Genomic DNA, 27,944 nt, shown 5'->3' with positions numbered 1-27,944 from the left:
AGCATTCTCATAATTCTGATATTGGAACATCCAGACAAAAAAAAATATGTGAACACTTGTGTGACGTTTCCATCCGGATCTAGCTCAAACTATCAGTTCCAAGGGCTCCGAGTGTTTCTGCCTCCACTAGTAATATGTCAGTGCCTTTAGCACCATCATGCGAACATCAAATGGTCTGGCCACGGGAAGGTCAAAGCATTTATAGGAAGGTTTGCACAATAACAGAATCTCTAAGCATTGCAAGCGTGTTGCTCGTGTATTCCTTACAGGAGGCGAAATCTTGAGCTTAACTTCAAGCTCACGAATGATCTGCTGAGCATGAAATCAGGCACGACATTGTTCTGTCACTGCTCATGAACCGATGAGCTGTGTACTAGCAATATTAAGTAGCCTTCGCCATACACACATCTGTGGCAAAAATTATTGCAAGTTGAATGGCACAACCGATGCTGGAACTGGCATCAGCGTTGTTGCCATACTCGGCAAGTGATGCCTCGCACCACATTTGCTTGTACCAACCATGGCTAGGGTTGTCAATCATCCTACATTTTGCAGGACTGACCTGGATTTCACTAAAGAGTTCCCAAGTCTCAATTTAAGCATTTTAGGGCAACTGTGTCTTTTACATTGCAGCCTGGTTGGACAATGAGCTGCATATACAGGGTGTTTAAGAAAATTCGGTTGAAGTTCTTTGCAAATATTCTTTAACCTGAAGAGTCAGGTGATCAATTGTAATGCGAGGCTTCAAGTCTGTCATCCTATGATTTTATAACTGCCAACACACTTGAAAAATGTCGACGCTATTCATTTCTACGGGATATGTATACTGCGACAGTGCTAGACCCAATAATGATATTCTGCATTGATTTGCCATCATTTCTGCTGGTGTCAGCAAGCCAGTTCTGTACAAGCATGTCTGCAATTTCGTGACCTGCATTCACACTACACGCAGTAGCCCCCTCTTACAGCTCATAGCATAACGCCGTCTTTCACTTTTATTTTGCCATTTTGGTCTGCATCAACTCGCTTTTTAAAATATTCTTAACTGTGACAGTTTGTTCAGTGGTTTGTCCAATGCATGAAGAATTCATACCATTTCTTGCAGACATGCTCAACATGCTGGCAATCTCCTTGGGCATGTCTTACATAAAAGGTGCGTCTGAAAAGCAGCAGGCATCAAAAGAAAGTGTAGGAACAAAAGCAAAGAATGCAAAAATAAGATACTTTTTTTTTGCAACTCCAGTTACACTGACTTTGAAGGATAAGGAATTGGTAGCTCTAGCCATTGGAAAAATGTATTGTCAGATATACAGGTATAAATTGAACCATGAGAATCACTGGCATCTCTAAATGGAGACATGTTCCTTTGCATATGGCCTACTTACTGTACAACTAATCCAGCTGCAGACGTGCAGCATAGTCTCATATTTTTGCCAAGGACTGCCACTCATTGTGCAATGCCATCTGTAGCTAAGAGTGCATTGAGGTAAAGAAAATATCCTGTCAGTCAAGAAGGAGCTGCTTGTTTTGTGCGGCTTTCTGCCCATTTTCTTTGCTGGTTTATGTCATACCACAACACACTGTAATGCTGTACAACACACAAGTGCTGTAGTGATCTTCCCATGATTACACAGGTGTCTTCGAAAATGTTGAGTGCTTCCACTAAGTGGACACAAACATTAAAGACATCTGCGAGTGAAGGATGAAGATATGAAGCTTTGGAATGATAGTGTTTAGAAACTCTCATGTATATATTAATCCTGCTACTGATTAATGTTCTTCTCTTAAACTGGCTACTGATACAAAAAGGATAAAAAGAGATAAGATTGCCCTCAATGCTCAATGCGTCTTCCCAGGAGTAATGTAGCACTTTCAAAGGAAGCACCCATGTGCTTGGCTGTAAAAGCTTACTAGAGGATGATCGCACTATGTTTAATATAAAATGCTAGCATACATCACTGGGTAGAGGTTCTTAGCTGAGTCAGGTACTATACATTCAAAATGGTTTGAAGCAGACAGCACTCTATGAAGCCCCGATGCTTTTGCAGCAGCCTTGTCAAAAGAGATTAACTGGTCAGAGTGCTTGCAATGCATTAGTGGCAGAGCTGTGCAAATGGCAATTTGTGAAAGTGAATTAAATGCTAGTCGTATAGGTGGTGTCCAAATCCATGCCCCCCCTGTGATGGCACTATCTCGGTGCAAAACCCCAATCACAAAGGCTATGCTTTTCCTGGCAGCATCTGCCAGAAGTGATTTCAGGAGCCGGAAACATGTCAATGCCACCATGTTTTAGATACCACACATGCTGGTGAAAGTAAAAGCAAACCAAACGCTCAATACAAGCATTATTTTTTACGTCGAATACAAATCTAAGCTCATATCCTAGTACTTAGAAAGTTAGCAAGGCTTTGTCATTAAAACGCACAACATGAAGCACTAAAATCACTGAGGCTGCGTAACAACAAATACTTCAGTGGTTTGGTAACACAAGGAAGACTCCTGGAAGCAGATGGGGTCATGCATTATCTGGATGAAGTTTAACACGACAGCCTCGCGAGCTGGTTGGCCCCAGTGCTAACCGCAGAGACTAAATAGGAAATGTGTGTCTGCAGGGACAGTGAAATAACAAGCAGAGATTTTTTTCTCTCTCTGGTTAGAATAGCTGATTTGATTGATTCATGAAGTTTAACGTCTGGAAACAACACTGGGAATATGACAGATGCTTTAGTGAAGGGCTCTGGATTGATTCTGACCACTTGGGTTTCTTTAGCGTGCCCCTGAATACAAGCACATTGGTTCTCGCATATCACCCCCCTTGAAATGCAGCCGCCGTAGGAATGAATTGGATCTGTGACCTCCTGCTCAGCAGCACAATGCCTTCGCAGTGGGTGGTTGGTTGGAACAGTTGTGACCATCATTGCCACTCTTGTGTCACACATCAACCAATGCTGTTCACACGCACAACTCCAATTTATTGCAGACAGACCACGCAGGTGTGCTGCATGTGAACAGCACCAAACAAGGCAGTGTGCTAGCCGGAAATGTCTACATTCCGGAGTGATGCAGCATACCCTATTAGGTTCGACTTATTGTTATATTCCAATATTACTAAAAGAATACAGTCAACACCTCATCTTTCGAACTCTCTAAGGGCCGTGAAAGCGTCCGAAAAATGGGGCAGTCCGAAAAAATGAATGCAGGCCTTTTACTACCCCTAATACCTCAAATTGCCACAAGCATGTTTGAAATAGTGTGGGCATTTATCAGCTATTCTTTGTCATCTCGAAAGGCCTGCCAGTGCATTAGCTGGCGTGTCGATGCTCGTACTGGGATAGGAGACGGCTGGTGTACGCGTGTATAATTAAGGAATACGTACCGTATCCCGTGAGAATCGCCTCTCCCCTCATAATATGTTTCACCGCCTAACGCTACTGTTTAGGACGAAGCCGACTTTTGGGAACCGACATTATGCAACGTGCCATGCTTTCCAAGCTTCGAAGCCATTGGCGAGGATTACAAAGGCGCAGTCCGCGCCGTTGCTAACAGCGGCCAATTGTTTCAATGAAAAACACGGCACGGAAGAGCAAGCTTGGTAGCGAACGTCAAAGTAACCAGGCTTAGTGTTGCCGCGGTGGTATCAACGGCTGCCAACGGATCTGCATGCGAGGGTGCCGGTTCAAGGCGGCGAGATAGATAATCGAAATGGCTGCGGTGGTGGCTCCGATTAATGCCATTCCGGAGCTGCGGTCATGACAAAAAGTCCGGAAAATCAGATGGCGAAGGATCTTTTCGTCCTAAATTTCAGACATTCTTATACACTGACTGTATGGGGTACAGTGGTGCCGCCGCGAAGGGGTCCGACTTATCGGGTAGTCAGAAAAATCGAGCACCCGGGAAATCGATCGTTGACTGTATTCAAATTTGTGAATACTGATTATTCGTCTCGAGGGCCGACTCAAGTGAGGCATACTCTATTTGTTAATAGGCTTTGAATAAACGAATGCCTTTAATTAACAGGCTGTTCCAGAACTTCTACAGTTGGCATAACAAACACTGGAAAACAGCGAGGATGTGATACGCCACGAATGTAGGCCTACAAATCTTTTCCTTCACACATTGATTTCCAAGCATTGCTACGACTCATGTGACAATGAACAGTCAGGCACCCACATCCTTGAAGAAGCAATGATCAAGGCTTGTCCACTATTTCCTGCATTCCAAGCTTCTGCTCCATTTTTTTCCACTTCTGCTATACCAAGTTACTTCTATTGCATTGCTAAAGAAACCAGCACAGACTGGTTTTCTTCTATGGGGACATCAGAGTGCTGGCATAAAAAGATAACAAAGAAGACAAGTGACCATGCATGACTCGTTCGGTTATGTTGTCACTTGCTGTGCTTGTAAAATCGTGCTCGAGTGCAGCCTTATTGCGGTACCATAACTTTGTGGGTCAGCTGACTCAAGCACAGAGCAGTACAATAGACTAGGGCCGGTTATGGTGATCGTGGAGCAACTGCACTATGCTGACGCATTCTAATGACGAGGAGAGGGAAAGCCTCAGGAATATAAAGGCATCAGGCCGGACTAAAGGCGCTTCTGGACCCTTTTAAACATTGTGAACAAGTCCACAGCTCACATGCTTTGCCTGCAAAAAGCCACTTTGTGCATCATCATGGTCACCTGTGACCGACGCAGTTGCACTTTCTCCTGTGATCTACAAAACTCTGCAATATAAAAGAAACAAGGCTGCAACATGTATACACTATAACTTCACAGTTTTCACTGTCTGCACTGTCACTGCTATGGCCAACTACACTTACCCAGAATGTGCTACACGATCACAGCCTACTTTAAGATTCGCCCCTGCAGAACATGGGGTTGCGTCACAACAGGCCAGTTTTCAAAACAGTTCATGTAAAAAAACAAGAAAAAGAATTACTGTGGGCATTTTGATTGCTAACATGAACTTTAGCGATACAGCCGAAGACAAAGTGGGCATGTTGTGCACTATTCACAGTACTAACAAGCTTAATTTCTGAAAACGTGCAGAGAGCATGGACACAAGACCGATGGAAAGGACAACCGAACACTGTCAACTGAGATATTACTCATGGAAAAGAACAAAATGCAAAGGCAGGGCCAGCCTGTCAATCATGGGCACACATGTTCACCCTCACGGCAGTGCTGCCTTCACTAGAGCACGCACAAAGTAGTTCTTAGGCCTTCGTTCTTTCCTGCCACAGTGCGACATAGTTGATAGCATCTATTTTGTCAGTGTTCCTTTTGTTTTAGCCCCCCCCCCCCCAGCCCCAACCTAGTGCCTTGCACACAGTGGAAGATGGCTCGCTTCCCCCCTGCCATCCTCCCTTGCGCATGCTAGAACAAGCCACCATCCTCAGTTCACCCTTGCATGCTTTCACTCGTACTCACAGCATATGCAGCACGGCCGCAGTGTTATTGCACTTGGACTTTATACGGTACATCACGGCGATTGCGACGCCGACAACAATCACCGAAATGCACCTGGAGTGTCCATATAATTGATATAACTATAAAATAATCTCGAAGCCTATGCTTTTGCGGGCTGCATGCGTCGAAAGTGAGTGCAGAGCCGGAAACATGCAATGGCCAGTATGTTTTGTCCGTTGCCTATTACGAGTGTCTTGGCTAACAGGTCTTTAAATAAAAAGGTAAGACATAAAAGCACAGGAAGTGGCCACATTTCTGGTAATAAGGAAACAAGAAAAAATTCAGTAGCTATTCAATGGCAAATGCGAGAGGAATGCGTCAACGTTAGGTCACACATCTTTGACGTCCTGAATCTATGATTTAAACTGCGTTCACCACATTGCAAAGTGTTCTTGAGGTGCCCACTCAGCACACATCCTGTCTCTTCAAGGAGCAAAGTGCAAGTGACCATGGGCCAGAGCAGACCCACCATCAGCTGCACTATACATAATAAAGCCAACAGGCAGTGAAGCCAAGGAAAGCACAGGAGTAATTAGTTTTGGCTGAGAGCGAAACGCCGAAAATAACGAAGAAAAGCGGAATGAAAGTTGATGAAAAGATAACTTGTCGCTGGTGGTGACCGAATCCACAACCTTCGCTTTACACATGCAATTCAGTACCAATTGCGTAAGCAAAGGTTGCGGGTTTGGTACCCCCCCCCTCCCCCCCGCCGGTGACAAATTATGTTTTCGACATCCACCTTCATTTCGCTTTTCCCTTCATTATTTTCTACATTTCAATTTCAACCACACCTAATTACCATCATGCTTTCCTTTGCTTCATTGCCTGTCGGCTTTATATGGTCATGATTAACACTAAATCGAGCCCCTCTGTTCCCCTTCTTATTTATAGTGTGTGAGTGTGCCTGTGCGTGTGTGTGTGTGTGTATATATATATATAGCGTTCCTAAAGTGATTCACTTAGACACATATGTAAAGAGATGGGGGTGTCCTCCCCCATTTTAATCTCCTTCTCATAGTCTCTTCATCTTCCTCCTCCTCTTACCACTCTTCATCGCCTTCTATGACTCTTCTGAAGCAGACCGCTTCAATATATATACCTCAACCATGTGACCGGTTTCCTACACTTCACACGCACTCTTTTCCGCTTTAACACTCCTACTGCTGACACACACAAAACAATACAGAAAAACCCTTGCTGGCAGCGTAATAATCACTTGTTCAGCTATGCCCAATACCATTGCTCACTTGTAACAGCCCAGGAACACACACACAACCAAAATAAAGAAAAAGAATAAAAATAACACTGGGTACATCTAAAGTACAGAAGTGGAACCACATGATCAAAGCTCATGCTTCTTCAAACAATTGCGGTATGGCTTTCAACATGCTTTAACTATATTGGTTTCTGGCCATTGCACCGGTGCTCTTCCCGACTGTAAACCAGTCCGGCTAAAATCAAGATTCCACATCATTCCGTCCAGTTAAAATTGACGACAGAGCACAGCACTTGTCAATGCACAGAAACTGACACCTTTTTTTCTCGTTTCATAGTCGTGCTATTTTGTGACGACTGGCGCAGTCAAAGTCAATAGTGGTGCCCTTTGAATAGGAGGCTAACAATGGTTGCGAGCGAGAAAAAATGAAGCCAGGGCGGAGGAGTTCTGACAAGGTCCACCAGAGAAGAATGCGATTCATAGTCTACTGCGTCTGCACAACCCATTTCAAACAACAGACGAAGCCTATATTCACTCTACAACTTTAGACACTTCTTAACCGCAGGGATATCTGGCTCAGTATTGAATATAAAGGACTACACTCATTTCCTCTATGTAAAACAATGAAGGCTGGGAGAATCCATTCCTTCTTCGAAACTGATGCGATGAGTATGGCACCTCTGCTGCTCCAACCCTAGCAACCATGACAACTCGGTTTTATGAAAGAAATAAATGTTACATACATTTGTCAAGAGGAAATGCATAGCATCCATGAATATGCAAGTAAAAGGTCAGGTTCATTCAACTCAATGGTCACATGACCAAACAGGCGAGATTGAAAGAAAGGTAAAATATGCGAGAGATTCTGAAGAAGCAGATGAGGAAGACATGCCGAGAATAAGAAAAAAAACTTGCTTGGCCTGCCCTCACCTGCCACCGTCAGTCACCGATGTGGTTAAAAAGATGAAAGGAAGACACTTAACAAAAGAAAAATGTTTATCGCACTTCAATGCACACTTAACAATAAAATGCATGTCTCGTGTTTTCAGAGGCCCGAAATAAGAATGGCTTCAGGCACAACAGCAGCCCGAACGGCATGCAAGAGTCTGCTACAGTCAAAGGCAGTTAGCCTCATCAAAATTAGAGCAAGCTGCCAAAGCATCCAGGTGGATCGGCAGAAGAGGAAGACTAGCTGTGCGCTCCTAGCACCCAAAACGAAACTGGTTTCGTTCAGACCAAAGGGCAGGTCATGCTGGTGTGCCTTTGGAAGGGTCAAAACGGAGCAGATTTCATAACAGCATGCTGAGGGCTAATGGCACTCCGTTCAAACTGTGGTGTGATGCTCCCTTCAAGCACCCGGAATAAACAGACCTGGCGGATGCCTTGCAGTGTGCAACAAAAAAATGGGAGAAACATGAAGAGGGGGCCGAGGGTCCCTCAGGAGAGCTCGAACCCTGTGTTGCTCGTGATGGCGTAGCGAAGCTTGTCTCGAAGCGTGCTCTTGCGCTGATAGTTGGGCAGCTTGAGCAGGTTGAAGCAGGTCGACGAAGTAGGAAGTCGGTTGACGGGGTCCTTCTTGCGTATGGTGAAGAAGCCTCGGATGACGCTCCCGATAGTGTCTCCTGTGTCCTGCAGAGTGCACCACAAAATGCAAGGCCGAGGTATAACAGTCAGGGCTGCAGAAAGCAGGGTGGTTGCAAGTCCAAACTTTCATCATACGACAGACACCTGAAAGGCTCAGCTGTTATGCTACAGCCAAAAAAGGCCAACAGATGGTGATAGGTTCATCTGTGAGTGCTGAATCATCTTTTAAGGTTTTTAGAACAAAAGTACAGGTTGCCGAACAGCTATTGCAGTAAAGTAAAACCTGGCAAGGAAATGTTGTGGAGAGCATTCTTGAGGACAACTAAAGTTAAAACTGCTGCACTTTGCAAGGAAAGCAGTTCGGATTAGCCTTAGAAACACTTTAGCACAATTACTACCCAACAGGTACCGTACCTGGTCATCGCTGACCTCAACGCAACGAATGGAAAATGGCGGCTCCAGGTGGGCAAAACCCAGAAGGGGAGGCTTCGAGCAACTCGTCACAAACTGTGTTGGGGAGGAAAAACAGGAACAAAAAGAAAAGGATGAGACTGCACCTTGGGTATAGGAAAGCAAGTGGTAACTTCAGCCTCAATACAATCTTTTTCATGTGAGGTGCAAGTTTACAATACCGGCACTGCTCTCCTTCTCGACAAGTAGGTTAGCTTAGGTTAGGTATGGTTAGAGCAGCGTATCATTCGTGTCTCATGGTTCAAAGTTGATGTGCTTTACCTGGAGCTCTTTCTCTTAACGTCAAACCTCATTACAACAAAGTTGCATCCAACATGAAAATGTGAAAACTGAGACCTGCACCCCCCTCATTTTTTTGTCTAAGGCATGCACTCCCTTCAGACTCAATGTCTTGTTTAAAAGCATTTATTGAAACACTGTCGTTTTGAATTTGTAGGCATTAAATATTTACAATGCTGCAAGTCCCCCATCAGGAGAAGCGTACTTGCAGGGGTGCGACGCAGCATTTGATATATCAAATGTGGCGGTGAACAGGAGTTCGATACAGGCGTACCGGATTGCTATACTGTAGCATGGGACATCCAGCGGGATATTACAACTGTTCGACATAGACAATAATTAGTTATTTCCGAGTTTGATATAGTATCTGGGACTGACTGTAGTAGCATGACCCTTTACAGTACACAAAAATGTTAAAAGGGCCCTGAAACACTAAATGAACATAATAAGAAAACGATACCGATCTGTCGTAGAGGCTGCTATGAAGATGTGACCCAAATATTACTGCACTGCATGCCGAAGGGAACATACACTGACACGCAAAAAAAAAAGAAAGAAAACACGCTTGCTCTTGCTTCCACAATGCCATTGCACAGCATCATCGAAAGGAGCTGGCCCACCGATGAAATTGGCTGATTTCATGAGTGCAAGAGCATTCTCAGTAATGCATAATTGCTCACCTTGAGTTAAGTAAATGAAAAATATGCATGTCTGCAATTTCAAAAAGACAGAAAAATAATTTCGTAATTGCACTGCACGAGGCTGATCTGCTGCACATGGCCTCCGAGATGGCAGCAGTGTACCATAGGCTACCGCGGCCACCACAGGGTGCCACGAGGAGCCCTTTCGCCACTAGGACACTCAACTTGTAGCCAGGGCTCTGCGCTCTTGGCCTCTCCGCAGAGTAGCTTCCGGCGCACCAGTGGATACGAAAACAGAGAGAAAGCCGGGCATTGGTGTGATAACTTCATTTATAGTTGAAGTATTCGTAATGTTTTTGTGGAATGAGATTCGTGAGATGATGTCCTTTAACAGTGAGGCCATTCCAAGATTAGTTGAAAAGTGTTTCAGGGCCCCTTTAATGCACGCTACCCATTTGTTTACGAAACGTTACTAAGTTACCAAAAAAATGAATGTGTTACCGCTAACACCCTTACTTGTAACAGGTTACTGCCAACATTGAATTTCAGCGATGCTCAATGGAGTAGCCGAAGCAAGGTGAGCAAGCATATTGGCACACATGAACAAGATTATTGCATGGGCTGTGGAACAGCAGTCTTGCGTTTTGCACCTTTCAAGCCAACTTTCATTCACATTGTGATGATTTCCATCCATGACAGTATTTCGCCTATGCTGAAGCCATAATTGCAAAACTATCTTAAGATTATGCACCATATTGTTTCCGGCTGTGATTCTGAGGTGCTTTCTTGGTAAACGTGCAATTGAAGTCACAGTGCCTCAAGTGGCAATTATTTATTTTTTCTTTGTGTCAGAGAAGCGCAGGTAAGCTTTGAATAAGAATACTTTATCATTCTTCACTAATTTAGTGTTTACTTAAGAAAGTGCTCCCATACCTAAAGCATGGACAGGTAATCTCACCTTAAGAAAGAGGTGGTGTTCCTCCGAGGTGAAGTCGCGCTCAAGGATGTCCCAGAGCCAGTTGACCAACCGGTGGTTGTTGTGAAAGCCCCCAAAGTACTTGGTGTGCCTCCTAGGACGTGGAATGCCAGGCAAGAAGAAAGCAAGCGATCACAAACAAGACTATACCAACGCATCGTGCGTATAAGCAAGGCTCGCTCTGTCACACAAATCGGGCAGCATGAACTCGAGCGCCACGCACACTTTCTCCCTACTTTGGCGAAGGGGCGTGTTTCATTTAGTGGCACGCCACAAACGACTGCATAAATCGCTTAGAGGAATAACGTGGCACACGGGGTCAACAGAGCACAGGCGATTCGAGCAAACAATAAGTTGCTCAAACTGCACTCTTATAACTGGTGCAGCAATTTTTGTCACTCGCTGCTGTGGCTACTCTGTTCGGCTGCTGAGCACGAGGTTGCAGGTTCGATTCCCGGCCACGGTAGTAGCATTCAGATGGGGGTGGAATGTAAACATTCTTGTGGGCTTAGGTTTATGTTCACCTCAGGTGGTCAAAATTAATCTGGAGCACCCCACCTTGTATTAAAAGGGCCCTGAACCACCCCTCGGGGGCTGCTGTCGGGTCTCACTAATTTTGACTAGTTTTGAACACTCCACTAGCCTCGAACGACGCGAAACTTAGTCGGACCGCGCACACGCTTGCGAGCACATTTTCACTCCTGGCCTCTCCTGATTAGACACCTTGGCAGGCTTTGCTTTGTAATTATTTACCTATTGATAGCACTTCAAAATGCACAAATTGCACGCGGCTACTATCCATCGGTCAAGCTGGTGAAGGACCAAAGCCAGTCCGCACCACATAGCACAGCCAGACAGGTGCGCATGAGCGCGAGCGCGCACTCTAGTCCTGTCGTGTAAAAAGCAAGCACTACAGTCGCGTGTAGCTGTGGTCTGCTACATAGCGCAGATACCGCAGCCGCCCCGGGGTGCCGCAACGAGTCCACTGGCCGAGCACAATATGGCTCGCTGAGGACAACCGCGTTTGGCGCGTTTTGTGCATCGTAGGTGTCAAAATCAGAAATAGTGGCATCTACGTGAACATCCAAAACCAAATTTGAACTGCGCGCCACGGCGTGTTCAGTAGGCGGAGCGTTGTGGCCACACCCCGCTCTGTCATAGCCTTCGCAGCGCAAATCAGTGAAGAAGGGGAAGCACCGCGAACGCTTTGTTTGATTGCCAATAACTATGCTTCTGCTGAACGCACTGGAAGACCTTTTGAGGGCAAAGTACTTCTGAAACAGTCTAATTTAACTTCAAATGTATTTCTCAACTTCAATAAAAGTGGTTCAAGGACACTTTAACGTTCAGTAAAACATGACAAATGTGTCTGGCATATTAGTGGTTACCTCTTTACAAATCAATTTTTTTCCACCAAGATGTTTTCAGATGTGCTTTTTATGAAGTAGTTGGTAATAAAATGCTGTCGCTACCACATTTTCGAGGCAATTCTCTTTTTCATTATGCAAAATACTGTACTCAAAGGCGTGCCACTGTGAAAATGTGGAGTAATGCCCACCAAGCACTGCCCATCATTATGATGTGCATTATTATTACTTCTCGCATATGCTAATGATACAAGCTTGTTAAGCCAGCTACAGCCCATCCTGATATCCCCTTACTCCCAGTACACCTTCAGCCATCTTCTTTGATAAGTTAGATCAATCAATCTACACTAAGTACTTCACAGACACAAGAAACAATGGACATATGGCTGGAGCATGCAACATTGCACTATAGTCCTGTGTCGGTCTGTCTCTCGCATCAACTTGTACACATTTAGTACAAATAGTAGGCACGGACGATAACCAATTCGCCCACGATCATCGCTTATGCTTTTTATCAGCCTCGCTCCAAACTGATGCAGTGCGACCCCTCATCTCTGAGGTCACATCATCAGCATGGTGGTTTTGTTCTCTGCGCAGCATCAGATGGTGCTGTGCTACATTTCTCTGCTTTTGCCATAGGCACTGCTCAGCTATGACATACAAAAGAATCTGCTCAATAGCCACTCTGTTAAGAACAAGGGGGAAGAAAAAACAAAGGAGGTTTCAAAAGTTTGAAGGAAAGTGCAAGCACCTTTTGAGAGATATTGCCCGCTTCCAGCTGCCCACAGGAATAATGTCCGATTGAAATCTTCATGACAATATTGCCTAGCAATTTAGCCAGATCATATGGGCCTTTTTAATGCTTACACATACAGGTGCCAAAGGCTTCCCAGTTTTGCCCTCTGGAACAGCCTGCCAAATTTATTGTGTAACAAAGAGTGTACAATCAATTACCCTGCAAACATTTGTGACCCTCGAGCTGGCACCACTTTTGCTATGCAGTTAAACATTTTTCACAAATAAATTTTACTCGGAAAGGCAAGAAAGGCAGGAGTCTGGTTTCTCATAATTGAGCATAGTAGTAAGGACATGTACAGCTGACCACAAAAGTTCATGGACCACAGATCTGAGAGAAAGCTGAATATCTCTGCAACCTCGTATTTGCATTTCCAGCTTCTACTAATATATATGCAAACAACACTGTGATGTACAGTGTTAATGGCTGTTGTTGCAGGCTGCTTGGAAATACACTGTTTTCAGAGATCTCAGGATCCGTAAAGTTATGTGGTTGAATGTGTCTGCAGTTGACTGCGGGACAAAATACATTCCTTTTTCTTGGCACACTTGGGTGCCCAAATTACTCTGCTGAATGTTTTCCGGGGTCACATAGACACTGCTGCTACAGCACGAAATAAAAGGGTTTATGGCATATTCAAAAAGCATTGCAAGGCTCCTTTGACCCTGCTGATGCCCTCTAACCCACCCGTAGCATTGCACAAGGGAGTCTGTAATGCATCCATGGAGGACAACCACTGCCTGAGCGATTGACCTAACTACAACTCTGTGAGGGCAGGCTAATCTTGCTACCTGAGATCCTGCAGGTCAACAGGGGTGTTGTCACCCGCTATGAGCCGCTGCAGCTCGGGCGTCGAGAACATCGTCAGCCACTCTGGATTCACGAGGGCCCTGAAACCCCGCAGGAAGGCTGCTGTCTGCTCCTGGATCTGGGAGTGCATCCGGAAGTGGGCCATCAGGTGCATGTAGCTGATCCTGTGTGACGACGGCAGAGGCCACACGTTGTTCCAAGGCTTGCAGTAACCTTATCTCAGCAGCATAGGCAAGTGTAAAAGAAGCTTCTACACATGGCCCTGTCTGCACAGTTAGACACGACAACCTGAAGAGCTGCATTGGGAGCCCCTCCAATAGTGCAATGCATTGTTTCACTCATTGACTATTTTACTTAACTGTTGCTGTTTGCAGGGTATCTCTCTCACACATGACATGATTTATGCATCCAAAACTGCATGAACGTTTCTGTGGAATCGATGGTGAGAAGGTGTTTAATCAGGCTGCACGAATGACGTGAACAATGTTGTAAATCTTCAAATCCGCGCGAGCACTAGCGAATTCTCTCAAATGTATGGTGATTCGTGTACTGCACCAACTTAAGTCACGAGAATAGATTCAATGTATGTCGGGTGTTCACACCTCTGCCGTTGTGACCAACTATTTTCTGTGCACAAGCTCGCTCAATAAAGAGCCAAATTCTTTATTCACCTTCCTGCTAGTGATTCTGCTTTTTCACTGTCACAACAATGTGACAATATAATGCGCAAGTCATACAGTGCAACATTGGTGGTACTAATCTCTTTCGCTCATGTTAAGGACAAGAAAAAAAATTAGTCACAAGTTGGCACCTAAATGTGTTTGCCTGCATGCCCTCATTCTCGGCCGCAGGTTATGCAGCACAACTTATTCTGAACTGAAAAAGAACAATAATGGAAACAGCTAAGGAATTCCCTCTACCGTGTTGAGATGTGACACCACCAAACCCTCCTGGCACAGGTTGTGCATGCGCTGTTGGTACCAAGAGAGTGCGATGGTGGTAGCACCACCTCTGCTATTATTGTGCCTCGAGTGTCCCTATTACTGCCATCCCAATAATAAATGAAGGGCAACAGGCACTTGCTTGTTCTCGTTTGTGACTGGTATGGCCTTGCCGCCTGGTACCAGCTCGTGGGTGACTAGCTTGCCCATGCAGTCCTCGTTGAGAGAGAAGGTCAGGTCCAGGTCCTGCACGTCCCCTTCGTAGTGCTGCACGCATGTGAGGGGATGAAAAAGACAGCAGTGTTATCAGTAGCATACAAGATGCTTTTTTTTTTTTTTTGCTGCACCAAGTTTTTTAAAAGTGCCCGCGCCAGATAGCACAATTCTAACCCTTGATCTAAATTACTCGATGAGGCGGCCATTACTTGTATCAGTAATCAAGCTGATAAATTTATTAATTAACATAATTACACTAACTATTTAATTAACTACCTTATGGCACACATTTCAATTTACGCACTGTAGCAGGTGAATTCTCAAGTCGTATCCACTCAATTCCCAGGATGGCACCCGTTTCAAGATATTAATTTTCAATTTCTCCGACGAAACGCGCTGGTGTTCCAGCCACTTTTGTGTTTCAATGCTTAAAACCGCATTTATTTTAAAGAGTAAGCCGAACAACAGTACATTTTTACCGGAAGTTTGACGGCACATATCTCGAAATTGGTGCCATCTTCATAATTCGTTCCAAGTTAATATGCCTTGTAAGCTCACTAGCTACACTTCGTAGATTGAAAGATGTGCTGTAAAGTAATTAATTAATAAGTGAATTAGTGTAATTATGAGAATTCTTCAAACAGCCATTTTCATTCCTCGTAGCAGTAATGGCCGCCTCATTGCGTAATTTAGCTCAAGAGTTAGAATTGTGCCATCTGCCACAGGCAATTTTTTGTTTTTGGCGCAGCTAAAAAACAAAGCCTAAAAAAAAGTGATCAGACCAGCTTTCCCTGTTTAAAGATATTGTTGTGTCTTGAAATGTAATGATTGAACTGGATAATGATGGACAGGATTGGAACAGACATTGCTTTTATCTGACATTGCTGCACTTGCAAGGTTGCCAACTGTGTGTATAAATTCAGTTCGATAAAGTGGGTACAACAGCATTCACATTACATAGTTGCCAACTGGCTTTGTATACTTGGCTACACAGTAGAACCTCGTTGATACAATCCTGTTATGCAAGATTTCCCGGCACCAACCTTCGTGACCAACAATAAAGAAAACGACCTAATAGAGTTAGTTTTTTACCGGTTGATACATTCCCGGAAAACGCAATTTTTCTCCACCAACATTCAGTAGATCGCCAAACTGTGACCGTATATGTCTTCCAGCCGCTATGGCCCATGTAAACAAGAAAAGGCACAAGGCTTGTGCAATCGAGAACATCAGCCACCTTCCACAGCAGCTTCCCTGCAATACTCGCCTGCCTGCCTCACGTGAACACTAAGGTGCGCACTGAGTTTCTTATTCTGGCACCAGCAAATCTCCTCCTGGGCCACTGCACACTGCATTCACAGCTGGTGACGCCAACACTATTACGATAAGCATCTTATCTGTTTCACAGTGCCTGGGCCATTGGAAGCATATTGTCACGTAATATTCATGTGACGGTGAGGATCGCAGCAAAACTGCGATTAACGAAACTAGCATTCTATTGGGCGAACTTGTGCCCTCAAAAGCAGGCTACACTCAAAGAACAACGATAGCGGCAAACACACTCGGCAATCGTCGAAAATCTGATCAGCGGGTCAAGCGCGTCTGCTTTTGTACATCAGTCGTGGAATGTTCGAGAGTAATCGCTGGGACCCACGTGTCTTCCACAAAGTTCTATACAGTTCGTGTCACGCATACAAGCAATCAGATTACACAATGTTCGGTGACAAACAGCGGATGGAACCATCGATAACATTCCAGAAACTTCCGATACATCCAGGCCCGTCCAGCGCTCTGTGATAAGATTTGTTAGGCAATGAAACGTGGTCGCCCGATAAAGATAAACACGTACACGTGTCAATATTGCATGTTTTTAATAAACGATAACCCAAAGATGCCACCGTCCCCTACTGCAGGAGTTACAAAGTGAGCATCATGTATCACTCTGGTGGCATCATAGGCATTGTACTCTGGTGTTGCCACCAGTTTGATTTTGTTTGGGTTTTCTGTCGCAGTCTTAGAACACTACGACATAGGAAAACAACAATGTGCGCCTTGGGTTGCTTCGGCCCCACCAGCACGACGTGCGTCAGCATCAATTCACACTGAGTGGGCACGTCAAAACTTCCCATCAAACTTCTCCATTTGAAGAAGCTGCTGACTGAGGCTGAATTCGAGGAGCACAAACATAAGCTTACTGAAGTCGTATCAGAATGACAACATGCGTCTCGAGCCGCTTGAGACCCACCAGCTTCACACACATCGGCATCTCATAAACGATTCACACAACACTTTGCTTTATGCAGATGTCAACTGTTGAGTCTGTCAATTTTTTTTATTGACTTCTGATCGTAAGTTTTCTCCGTTAGCATGTTTATCCTTGAATTTTCCCCCCAAGAAAACGTAGGAAAGAGGTTCTGCTGCATATAGCAATAGAGACACTACAGCCATTACTATAGTTCAGAGGGGAATAAAGTGTGTCTTGTTAGTACAGTTGACTGATTATTTCAGCCTTGACAGGTCCAACTAAATTGATAAAATTATCAGGCGGCTCAAACTAGACAAGAGGAACAAAAACAAGTGGAAACACCACTCATTCATTTGGAGGCATTTGCCCAATTCTAACATACCACAAATCGAACACAAAACTGCTTTCTAAGCGCTCAAAGTAAAAAAAATATGGCATAGAGCTCCTAAACAAAGTAAAAAAAGCTAATGTACGCATTCTTTTTTTTAGCAAGAAAAAATGAGCTTGCCTCCGATTCTGGCAATAAGAAAAAAAAGAAGCAACCAGCAAAATTTATTTTCACGGAACTGAAGTTTATTTACACTTAATGTCCCTCGTAACCACTCTTGGGCAACACGTTATTGTCGTCTATGAACCACAACATGTTTTCCATACGGTCCCTTGTGCAGTGTGCACTTGATATTTTGCTAGTTCATCCTGCGGTGCATGCAATTCTCCTGACTGCGAAGAACATAGTGATGCGATTTGTTGTCGTTAGCTTAGTATGCAAAATACCTTATCTTTTGAATGTGCTTTCATAATTGGAGACTGGAAGCAGTGCGACGCCATCGTCAAGCATTCTGGGCCCCTCTAGTCATGCTACGTGGAGGACTACTACTGGCGCCATCTTGTGAGGGCAATGGCAATGGTGCTGGTTATGCTAGCTCTGATGGTAGGCTGTTTTGAGTGTCACAAACGCGGTTTTGGTTTCATATCTGACCGCACTGCGCAGGCAACTTTCGAACCTTTTTTCTTGCAAGAAAATAGATGCGCATTAGAAACAAGACGACTATAATCACTTATTGTGAGCTACTATTTTTGCTTAAACACCTTCCCGGGGCCAGTCAAAAATAGCTGTTTTCAGCAGCAGTTAACATGTGTTTGACATACTGACTGTCCCCTAAGCTCAGCCAAACAGATGCTGCCGTTAAAGTGATCACTGTCAGGGTAACCATTGGAGCACGTGCACCACCACGTGCACACTTACCATTCAAGTTTGAGCTAATCGAATCAAATACACCCAAACCTTGTTATAACGAAACAGTGGAATATGATGGTTTAAATTATATTCCCCTTTAAATCCCCATAAAGATCCACATATTTGAAACCTCCTTTTGACGAACTGAAATTGTTTTGCCAATGGATATAACAAACTAAATTCACCTCCGAAACGAAAGAATACCCGACCGTCGTGCACTGAGTACGTCGCTTCCTGCGGGGTTCAGCACTCGTATGTCGCGGCATTTCAAAACTTCCGCATACCCACGTTGAGTACATCGTCGAGCAACATTGGTCTTTCCCACTGCCATGTGTAGCTGTGCACAAGCTGCAGCTAACTATCGCACTTCTCCACTGGCCTCTCTCTCTCTTGCAAATGTCTGGCTGCACATGTCGCGCCACGCTGCGCGGCGATGCAAAAGGTTAGTGCATTCCATCCTGTGTGGCAAGCTGGGCATGGTCTCCGAGATCTCCCCGGCACAATCTCGAAGGGGGGGGGGGGGGGTGGTCACGTGCAAGCTTGCGCGAGTCGCACTATGCTGCATGGCTATGTGCGGAAATGCAAAAGATTAGTGCATTAACTTCTTTCTCTACAGCACGGTGCGCAAGCAGCCGCAGCTGGGCCTGGCCTCGGAGACCTTGCCGCGCAATCTCGTGGGTCCTGCCCAGGCCGTGCATACGCTTCTCCTTCTCCCTGCGGTGCGCCGCGCGAACTGGCAGTTGGGCGTGGCCTCCGAGATCGCCTTACTATCGGTGCGATCTCAGAGGCCACGAGCTGGCCGAGCCAAGCCGGCACGGCAAAGTTTGCTTGCCTCCTTGATCGCACAGCGGAGTGCTGGGATGCATGCCACATGCTGCTCGACCACGACGAGCCATCACAATGGAACAGAAGGCAGCTCTCTAAAGGTTGTTGCGTCTGGCGCTAAGTCACGCACACATACCCAAGATTCTTTTGTTGTTTTATTAAAATTTCATCGCATGTGTGGCCGTATAGCAGTTCCACGGGCGGCAAATCCATTCTGTAATTTCCACGTTTACGATTGTGCACCCCATTGGCCATTTATTGCAGTAAATGGCAATAATGGATATAACGCAGTAATGGATATAACGAAGTAATTTCGGCTCCTCCTTCGACTTTGTTAAAACAAGCTTCGAGTGTATAAATCAAATAGTGCTAGCATTGAATTGAGTAGTAAATACTTTTTTATCAATGAACAGCCACTTTCACAATGAATACAAAAAGATGTTCACCTTCTAGTATCGAAATTGGTAGGAAATTTCTGTCATTATTTCGTCAGATTTCTGTCACATCATGAATCATTGTTTAATAAAAGCACTAATGGATCAATAGGACCAAAAAATTGGCACTTCCGCCTAAAGGGCGAAGTGCCATTAACTGCGATATCTAGGTTTAGTGTTGTGCTTGAACTTCTCGGATGGTGGGCGCTATAACTGCATGCAGGTATAATTAATGTACATATTTACATATGTGGGTACGGCAAAATTTTTCGCTTTCCTAAAAGCTTTAATGCCCCATGCAGAGCCTGTAATGACATTGCACAGGTGCCACAACGCTTCCCGTAAAGATCCCCTCCAGTAATATCACATCACCTTGAAGTTTCAGCAATGACATTGTATTGTGGTTTTAATATTTTATAGTCTAATACTTAAGACAAGAGGCATGTGCTGTGAATGATATATTTCATTACATTTCTTTGGGGGCTGTCATTCTCAAAATGCTGAGAAATAATTAAGTCGTGAACCTGCTATGAGCAAGTTGAGTGATTGAAAAGTGCAGCAATATAACCTGCATATACAGTCGCCAACCGTTTATTCAGACCTCATGGGGACTGCGGAAATGTCCGAATAAACAGGTGTCCGAAAAAGCAGATTAAGAAAAAAAATAAAGCCCTTATTTCCAGGCACTTATTCGGGCTCGGCAGTAGACTTGAAGAAATCGTGAATGCGCCGTTGCACGCTGTTCCATTTACGCGCAATCAGATAACCCTGAATCTCGGAGAGGGCCGTATGATCACTATAGGCGGCTGAAAGCACAGTCACTGCTTGTACACACTCCGCCTGCGACGGCAGCGTAGCACATGGTGCATCATCTTCCGACTCAGAGTCATTGTCCGGCGGTGCAGCAGACACCTGACGAATGATCTCGCTGCCGTCGAGTTCTGCGCATGTCAGTACAGCAGTGTCAGCACCTGTGAAACTGTCAAATGAGACAGTGTCCGGAATCACAATGCAACCACTGCACAGGTCTCGGCAGAACATTTTCGGCGTCATTAGGGAGCACATTGGAAGGCGACAAATCCTAGGCCTTCCGGCACTCACTTGTCGGCATTCTCCAGCACAGTCTGCACGGGCACTGTCAGCGCCATTAGACACTTGACGCTATGTTTCCGTATGCCGCATTGGATCACCGCAACCTCGACACAGCACACAAAGCAAACATCAACACGCCGTCACACCGACACCAGTCTCACAAACGAAAAACATGGCCCACTCGCAGCATCGTGCACGAAGAAAGAAACAAATCGGCTGCTGGATTGTCTTGACATGGCTTACTAAGCTAAGAGCGGAACTGCTGTAGCCACGAACCAGGCAGAAACGATGATGATGAGCGGGGAATTGCAGTAGCGCCACTTCATGGGGCCGCAAGAAGGCTCCGTTCAAAACAAAAATGACGTTCAGCAAGTCGAACCATGCACCGGTCAGAGTCGGTGCATGGTGCTCTCGATCGAGTTGGCCCAAGGAGTGTCCGTAAAATCAGATGAGAGGTTGCAAGGTGTCCGAACTTTCGGCAGTTGTTATACATCATGGTCTATGGGGAGAATGGCGGTGCCGCGAAGCAGACCGAATAATCAAGCATGTCCGAATTTTTGGAGTCCAAAAAATCAGTTGGTGACTGTATGTTATGGAGAAGCATATAGCATACATATACCGTATTTACTATATTTTAACACGCCCTCGAATGTAATGTGCACCTGTTTTCCATGACTAACAAAAAAAAAGCAAGGAAAAAAATGTCCTCGATTGTAACGCGCACCCATTTGCCACGACCTGAAAAAAGAAAGTCCTCTACAGTACTGTGTACCTCACTCTTTCATACAGCAACACAACTTCGTCTCATTTTGAAAGACAAACATTTGCTCCTAATGCACTAAAGTTGCGATCAATAAAAAGAAAGTCGCAGTTTCGCCAGAAAGGCAAAACATCGATTGCAATAGCGAATTAGTATCCAGCAATAAGAAAAGTAAGGATAGTAGTTTTAGCGGCCGTATCAACTTTTAAACATTCGCTTACAAACTAAATTAACAAGCATGGTGTCGCACACACACAAGCAAACACAAACACAACTCACTCAATACAGAGTTTTAGATTAGGGGGATGCAAGCATTGGCGCCCCAAGCCCTAATGGGCCCTAACACTTGCATCCCCCTAATCTAAAGCTCCCTAATGAACGCAGAAGCTCGGTATCAAAACGCTGGAGACAGGAAGTGTGGTAGCAGGAGCGAGCGAATTGACCTTTGTGCAGCCTCTTGCTTTAACGTGAACTAAACGATGAGAACACGGCATGGTATGCCTAGATGCATAGACTCTCTGTCTCCATTGCAGATCGCTTTCAAGATAGGGTCCACGCGGCCACACCGTATGCACCATCCACCAGAGTAGAATGCCTCTCCTGTTTGCACCAGTCCCGCGTGCAAGTTTCAGGAACTCCGAAGGCCCGTGATGTGGCCCGATTTCCCTCCGTCTCAGCGCACATCATCACTTTAATTTTAATTGAGGCATTGTGATGAACCTGGCACATCTTCACAGTCACCACTTCCATGCTGGTAGAGCAAATGCAGAAAATAGGAAGACGGACGTTGGTCTAACCTAAGCCAGCAGTTCCCTGGCACTGCCTAAGCACACATACTACAGCATGTGGAGAAAGCTACGGCAGCTAGGCTTGAAGCGCGTTCAAGGTGGCTATCTTGAAATGCCGATGGTGATATGGTAACGCAGATTTAGGGTCGCACTCGATTCTAATGCGCACGCAATTTTTGGACCCGTTTTATCGGAAAAAAGGGCGCGTTAGGTTTGAGTAAATACGGTAAGTAAATATATGCGGAGCATCGTGGCACTGCCGATGCCAACAGCGAAAATTCGTCTGGAGTTTCCATATTGCTACGGGGAAGACGTCGATGACTAGATCAGCCTGTATGAACACGTCAGCCGCAATAACCGGTGGGACCCTACTATTATGCTCGCCAACGTAGTCTTTTACCTCGGTGGCACACCTAGAGTTTGGTATCGCACGCACGAAGATGAGCTCACCAGTTGGGATTCCCTTAAGACACAGCTTCGAGACTTGTTCGGCAACCCCTACGGTCACCAACTTGCCGCGCAGAAGGCGCTTTCCGGCCGTGTGCAGACGTCCACAGAGCCCTATGTCACGTACATTCAGGACGTCTTGGCTCTGTGCCGCAAAGTTGACACCCACATGACTGAGTTAGACAAGGTTTCCCACATCCTCAAAGGCATTGCCGATGACGCCTTCAACTTGCTCGTGTGCAACAACGTAGCGACGGTGGATGCTGTTATAAAAGAGTGCCGCCGCCTGGAACTCGCCAAAAGCCGACGTGTTGACCAGAAGTTTGCCCGTCTGCCCAACACCCCAGCGACATCTTCCTGTGCCGACGCTCCTCGTCCAAACAACACTGCTGATGTTACCAGGATCGTCCGGCGTGAGATCGAGGCCGCCTATCCGGCTGCCTTCGACTCCAGTCCCACTAACACATCTGCAGTCACGGTCTCACTGATCCAGGCAGTTGTCCGCCAGGAGTTCGAAAACATGGGTCTTCACACCGTCTGCTCGGCCCATCGCTCTGATACCCGCCCGGCTTCTTCCATTCCGCCCCGTCCCGCGTCTTCTTACCCACCACGTTTCCGCAACCCATCTGAATGGCGCACTGCTGACGACAAGCCCATTTGTTTCTACTGCCATCGAATCGGGCACATTTCTCGGCACTGTCGCAGTCGCTGGAGTTCCCCGATCCGGTCTACTTACACTGCCTACTCTCGCTCCCCAGGTGGCCCTTCTCGTCCCTATGCCGCACGCTCCGATAATGCCGCCACTGATTCTCCTGCAACGAGCCGCCCCTATTCTCGTTCGCCTTCACCCCAACGACGACAATCTCGCTCTCCCCAGCCCCGTCGCTCCTATTCGCCGACTCCCTTCGGACGCCGCTCCCAGCCGGAAAACTAGACGATGCAGCGCCTCGAGGTGACGCTGCATTGCTCCCTACGCCGCCAAATCCTCTCCTGACGTTGCCCACTCATCTGAACCTTCTTGACGTGCAAGTCGACGGTGTTTCTGTGTCTGCACTCATAGACACTGGGGCGCATTTGTCCGTAATGAGCGCTGACCTTCGTAACCGGCTCAAGAAACTTATCACGCCCGCCACGACGCCTGCTGTCCGTGTCGCCGATGGCGGAACAGCCCCCGTTATTGGTATGTGTACCGCCCGCGTCTCCTTCGCCGATCGCTCAACAATCGTGCTATTCACAGTCATCACCCACTGTCCCCACGACATCATCCTCGGCTTAGACTTCCTCTCCGCACATTCTGCTCTCATCGATTGTTCCGCCAGTACTCTCCGCCTTGACCTGCCTGTTCTCGATCCTGCTGAACCTCAACCCAGTCGCCTCAGTTCCGCCGACTTCGTTCGCTTGCCACCTTCGGCACTGACCTACGTTGACCTAGTGTCATCCCCACCAGTCCCCGACGGTCACTACATCACGGCTCCTATGCAAGACGTCCTCCTTACACACGGGATCACAGTACCTCATACAGTTTTATCTGTTACGGAGAATTGCGTCTGCCTGCCAGTGCTCAACTTTGGCTTGACGACACAAGTGCTGCCACGTGGGATGTCTCTGGCCCACCTTTGCTCCTTCGAAGATCACTCAGTAGCATCCATTGCAGTTGACGACACTTCATCCGATACTCCTCTACCATCGCAGTCGGCAAATTGTACCATCGCCGACTTCCAGAAAATGATTGCCCCCGACTTGCCGTCCGAGCACGCTCGTGAACTCTACCGCGTTCTGTTTTCCTACCATGATATTTTTGACTTTAACGATTGTCCTTTGGCCCAAACTACAGCTGTCAAACATCGCATTAATACCGGCGATGCCCCTCCTATTCATCGCCGCCCGTATCGAGTGTCACCAGCTGAGCGTCAAGTTATTCACGCAGAAGTTCGCAAAATGCTTGCCAAGAACATTATTGAACCATCATATAGTCCATGGGCGTCACCTGTAGTACTGGTCAAAAAGAAGGATGGCTCATGGCGCTTTTGCGTGGATTATCGGCACCTTAATCGGGTTACCAAAAAGGACGTGTATCCCCTACCTCGGATTGATGACGCCCTTGACTGCCTCCACGGTGCTCGCTATTTCTCCTCTATTGACCTTCGCTCCGGCTACTGGCAGATTGCCGTGGACGATCTCGACCGCGAGAAGACTGCTTTTGTCACACCCGACGGTCTTTATCAATTCAAAGTGATGCCGTTCGGTCTATGTAACGCCCCTGCCACTTTTGAACGCATGATGGACTCCCTTCTTCACGGATTCAAATGGTCCACGTGCCTGTGCTACCTGGACGACGTCATCGTGTTCTCCCCAACGTTCGCTACGCACCTCGAGCGCCTCTCAGCAGTCCTGGACGTTTTTCGTCGAGCCGGTCTGCACCTCAACGCATCCAAGTGCCAATTCTGCCGTCGCCAGATTACCGTCCTTGGACATCTCGTTGACGCGAACGGAGTGCAACCGGACCCAGGCAAGATCAATGCTGTTGCGCACTTCCCTGTTCCGAAGTGTGTCAAGGATGTGCGCAGCTTCATCGGCCTTTGTTCGTACTTCCGCCGTTTCGTGAGAAATTTCGCCGCCATAGCACGACCACTAACCGAGCTTTTGAAAAAGGACGCCCCTTTCCAGTGGGGCGATAACGAGGCCTCTGCATTCTCACATCTAATCGACATTCTCACAACGCCTCCGGTTCTGGCCCATTTCGATCGTTCTGCGCCTACCGAAGTCCGTACTGATGCCAGCGGTCATGGAATTGGCGCGGTACTGGCACAACGCCAGCGTGGCCACGACCGGGTTATCGCTTACGCCAGCAGGCTCCTCTCACCCGCGGAGCGTAACTATTCCATCACTGAGCGTGAGTGTCTGGCCCTAGTTTGGGCGGTTGCGAAATTCCGCCCATACTTATATGGCCGATCCTTTTCCGTTGTCACCGACCATCACGCGCTTTGCTGGTTATGCTCACTGAAAGATCCTACAGGAAGACTTGGTCGCTGGGCCTTACGCCTCCAAGAATATTCGTATACTGTCACCTATAAATCTGGCCGACTACACAAGGACGCTGACTGCCTGTCTCGCTACCCGGTCGACGAGCCTGACGACGCCGGCAGTAGTAGCGCCAACGGCATTTTCTCTGTGTCTGCCTTCGCTAACATCGCCGATGAGCAGTACCGAGACCTATCGCTGCGAGCACTTATCGAGCGTCTGCGCTCTACACCTACCGACGCATCCGTTCGCCGATATGTCCTCCAGGGCGGCATTCTGTATCGAAGAACTTCCTCCCTGACAGCTCTGACCTTCTTCTTGTCGTGCCAAAACAGCTACGACAGACTGTGCTCTTTGAGATGCATGACGCACCCACTGCAGGACATCTTGGGGTAACCCGCACGTACGACCGCGTCCGCCGCCGCTTCTATTGGCCTGGTCTCGCTCGCTCTGTTCGACGCTATGTTGCTGCCTGTGATCCCTGCCAGCGTCGGAAAACACCTCAGGTGCTACCTGCCGGTCATCTCCAGCCGATCACCATCCCCGTGGAACCGTTCTTTCGTGTTGGATTAGACCTCCTCGGTCCCTTTCCCACGTCATCCTCTGGGAACAAATGGGTAGCCGTCGCGACTGATTACGCCACCCGATACGCTATCACTCGGGCTCTCCCTACCAGTTGCGCCACTGACGTCGCGGACTTTCTCTTGCGTGACATTATCTTGCTTCATGGCGCCCCGCGACAGCTCCTTACTGACCGTGGTCGAAACTTTCTCTCGAAAGTTAGCGCTGACATTGTGCGTTCCTGCTCCATTCAACACAAACTGACTACCTCATACCATCCTCAAACCAATGGCCTGACAGAGCGTTTAAACCGTACTCTTACCGATATGCTGGCCAAGTACGTTTCCACGGACCACCACGACTGGGACATTGCCCTTCCTTACGTAACATTTGCGTACAATTCTTCCCGGCACGACACCGCTGGATTTTCTCCCTTTTATCTACTGTACGGTCGCGAACCTACCTTGCCCTTAGACACGGCACTTCCTCCTGCTGCGGTATCAACAAGCGAGTATGCGCGCGACGCCATCGCCCTCGCCGACCATGCACGCCAGCTTGCCCGTGCTCGACTGACGGCCTCACAAACCACTCAGCAGTGCCAGTACAACGCCCGCCATCGTGACGTACAGTTTTCGCCTGGGGCGCTCGTGCTCCTATGGTCGCCCACTCGTCACGTCGGACTTTCCGAGAAGCTCCTTTCGCGATACACAGGGCCCTACCGCGTGCTGCGCCAGGTGACGCCTGTGACTTACGAAATTGCTCCTGTGGGTTCAACCTCGTCCTCTCCTCCGGCATCTAGTGATGTCGTACACGTCAGTAGGCCTACTACACTGCTTCCGAGTCCGATCTTTAGTCGCTCCGGGACGGCGCTTTTGCCGCCGGGGGTAGTGCTACGGCACAATATGTGCGATCACGAAAGGCGAGCAGTGTGAAGACGACGACGACGATTAGAAGCTAGCGCGGGCTGTTGCCTCTTGGCCAAGCGCAGCGTATTGCCTTGTAGCCTTGTAAATATACTTGTAAATAGCTTTTCGTCGGTGTCTTCCTACGTAACAATATAATGACTATCACAATGATAAGCAGGTTGGTCGCAGACGAAGGACTCTTCAAAGGGTGCAAATGATCGCTGCATAGCCAGTAAAGTCTGGCTCCCTGAGCGATGTAGCCTGCTGCACTATATAAGGTCTCGTGTGTCATGCCTATACAGGGTGTTTCAGGGAACACTTTCAAAATTTTAAAATGTTGCCTGTGGCAGGTTGTACAATTCTAGTCCATGAGCTGGTCTACTCGAAGAGGCAGATATTACTTACACAGAAATGTAAAGTACATAATCAAATAAGTAAAAAAAGATAATCAATTAGGATGTTATCTAGTTACTGTAGGGCAAATAGTACACTTTATAAATTGTAGCCAGTGAGACCGCAAGGTATATCGACCTGAAAAGAATTGTGTGGATGACACCATTTACATGATATGCGCCACTAAACTTACAGCAAAAATGCACTGTCGTTCTACTTCATTTCCTAGCGAAATGTAGTTTTATGCATTGAAGCACAAAAGTAACTGGAACGCCAATGGATTTCTCTGCAAAGTTCGCGAATTAATATCTCGAAACTGGTTTAATCCAGAGAATCCGTTTCAAGTGGATCCACCTTGCAAACTCCCTAGCTAGAATTTGTAAATTGCAATAAGTGCCATAAGGGAATTAGTTAAAAACTTCATTAGTAAATTTGTGTTAATTATTCAATTATGCATTAAATTTTTTCAG

The 27,944-nt window shown here is 46.7% G+C and overlaps 1 protein-coding gene across 1 annotated transcript in view; it reads right to left on the bottom strand.

Moving 5' to 3' along the window:
- Nucleotides 1-6,235: 6,235 nt before the first annotated feature.
- Nucleotides 6,236-27,944, bottom strand: part of LOC142576493 (ubiquitin-protein ligase E3B) — a 110,156-nt gene continuing 88,447 nt past the window's right edge. The window contains exons 24-28 of the mRNA XM_075686643.1: nt 14,693-14,817; nt 13,591-13,773; nt 10,619-10,730; nt 8,684-8,776; nt 6,236-8,314 (exon numbers count right to left, since the gene is read on the bottom strand). Of these exons, the coding sequence (XP_075542758.1) occupies nt 8,123-8,314; nt 8,684-8,776; nt 10,619-10,730; nt 13,591-13,773; nt 14,693-14,817 (705 nt within the window). The 3' untranslated portion in view covers nt 6,236-8,122. The remainder of the gene's footprint in view (nt 8,315-8,683; nt 8,777-10,618; nt 10,731-13,590; nt 13,774-14,692; nt 14,818-27,944) is intronic.

Source organism: Dermacentor variabilis, chromosome 3, assembly GCF_050947875.1.
Source record: "Dermacentor variabilis isolate Ectoservices chromosome 3, ASM5094787v1, whole genome shotgun sequence".
Classification (NCBI taxonomy): Eukaryota; Metazoa; Arthropoda; class Arachnida; order Ixodida; family Ixodidae; genus Dermacentor; species Dermacentor variabilis.
The sequence above is the reverse complement of the archived record's forward strand: the minus strand, read 5'-3'. Positions and strand labels throughout refer to the sequence as shown.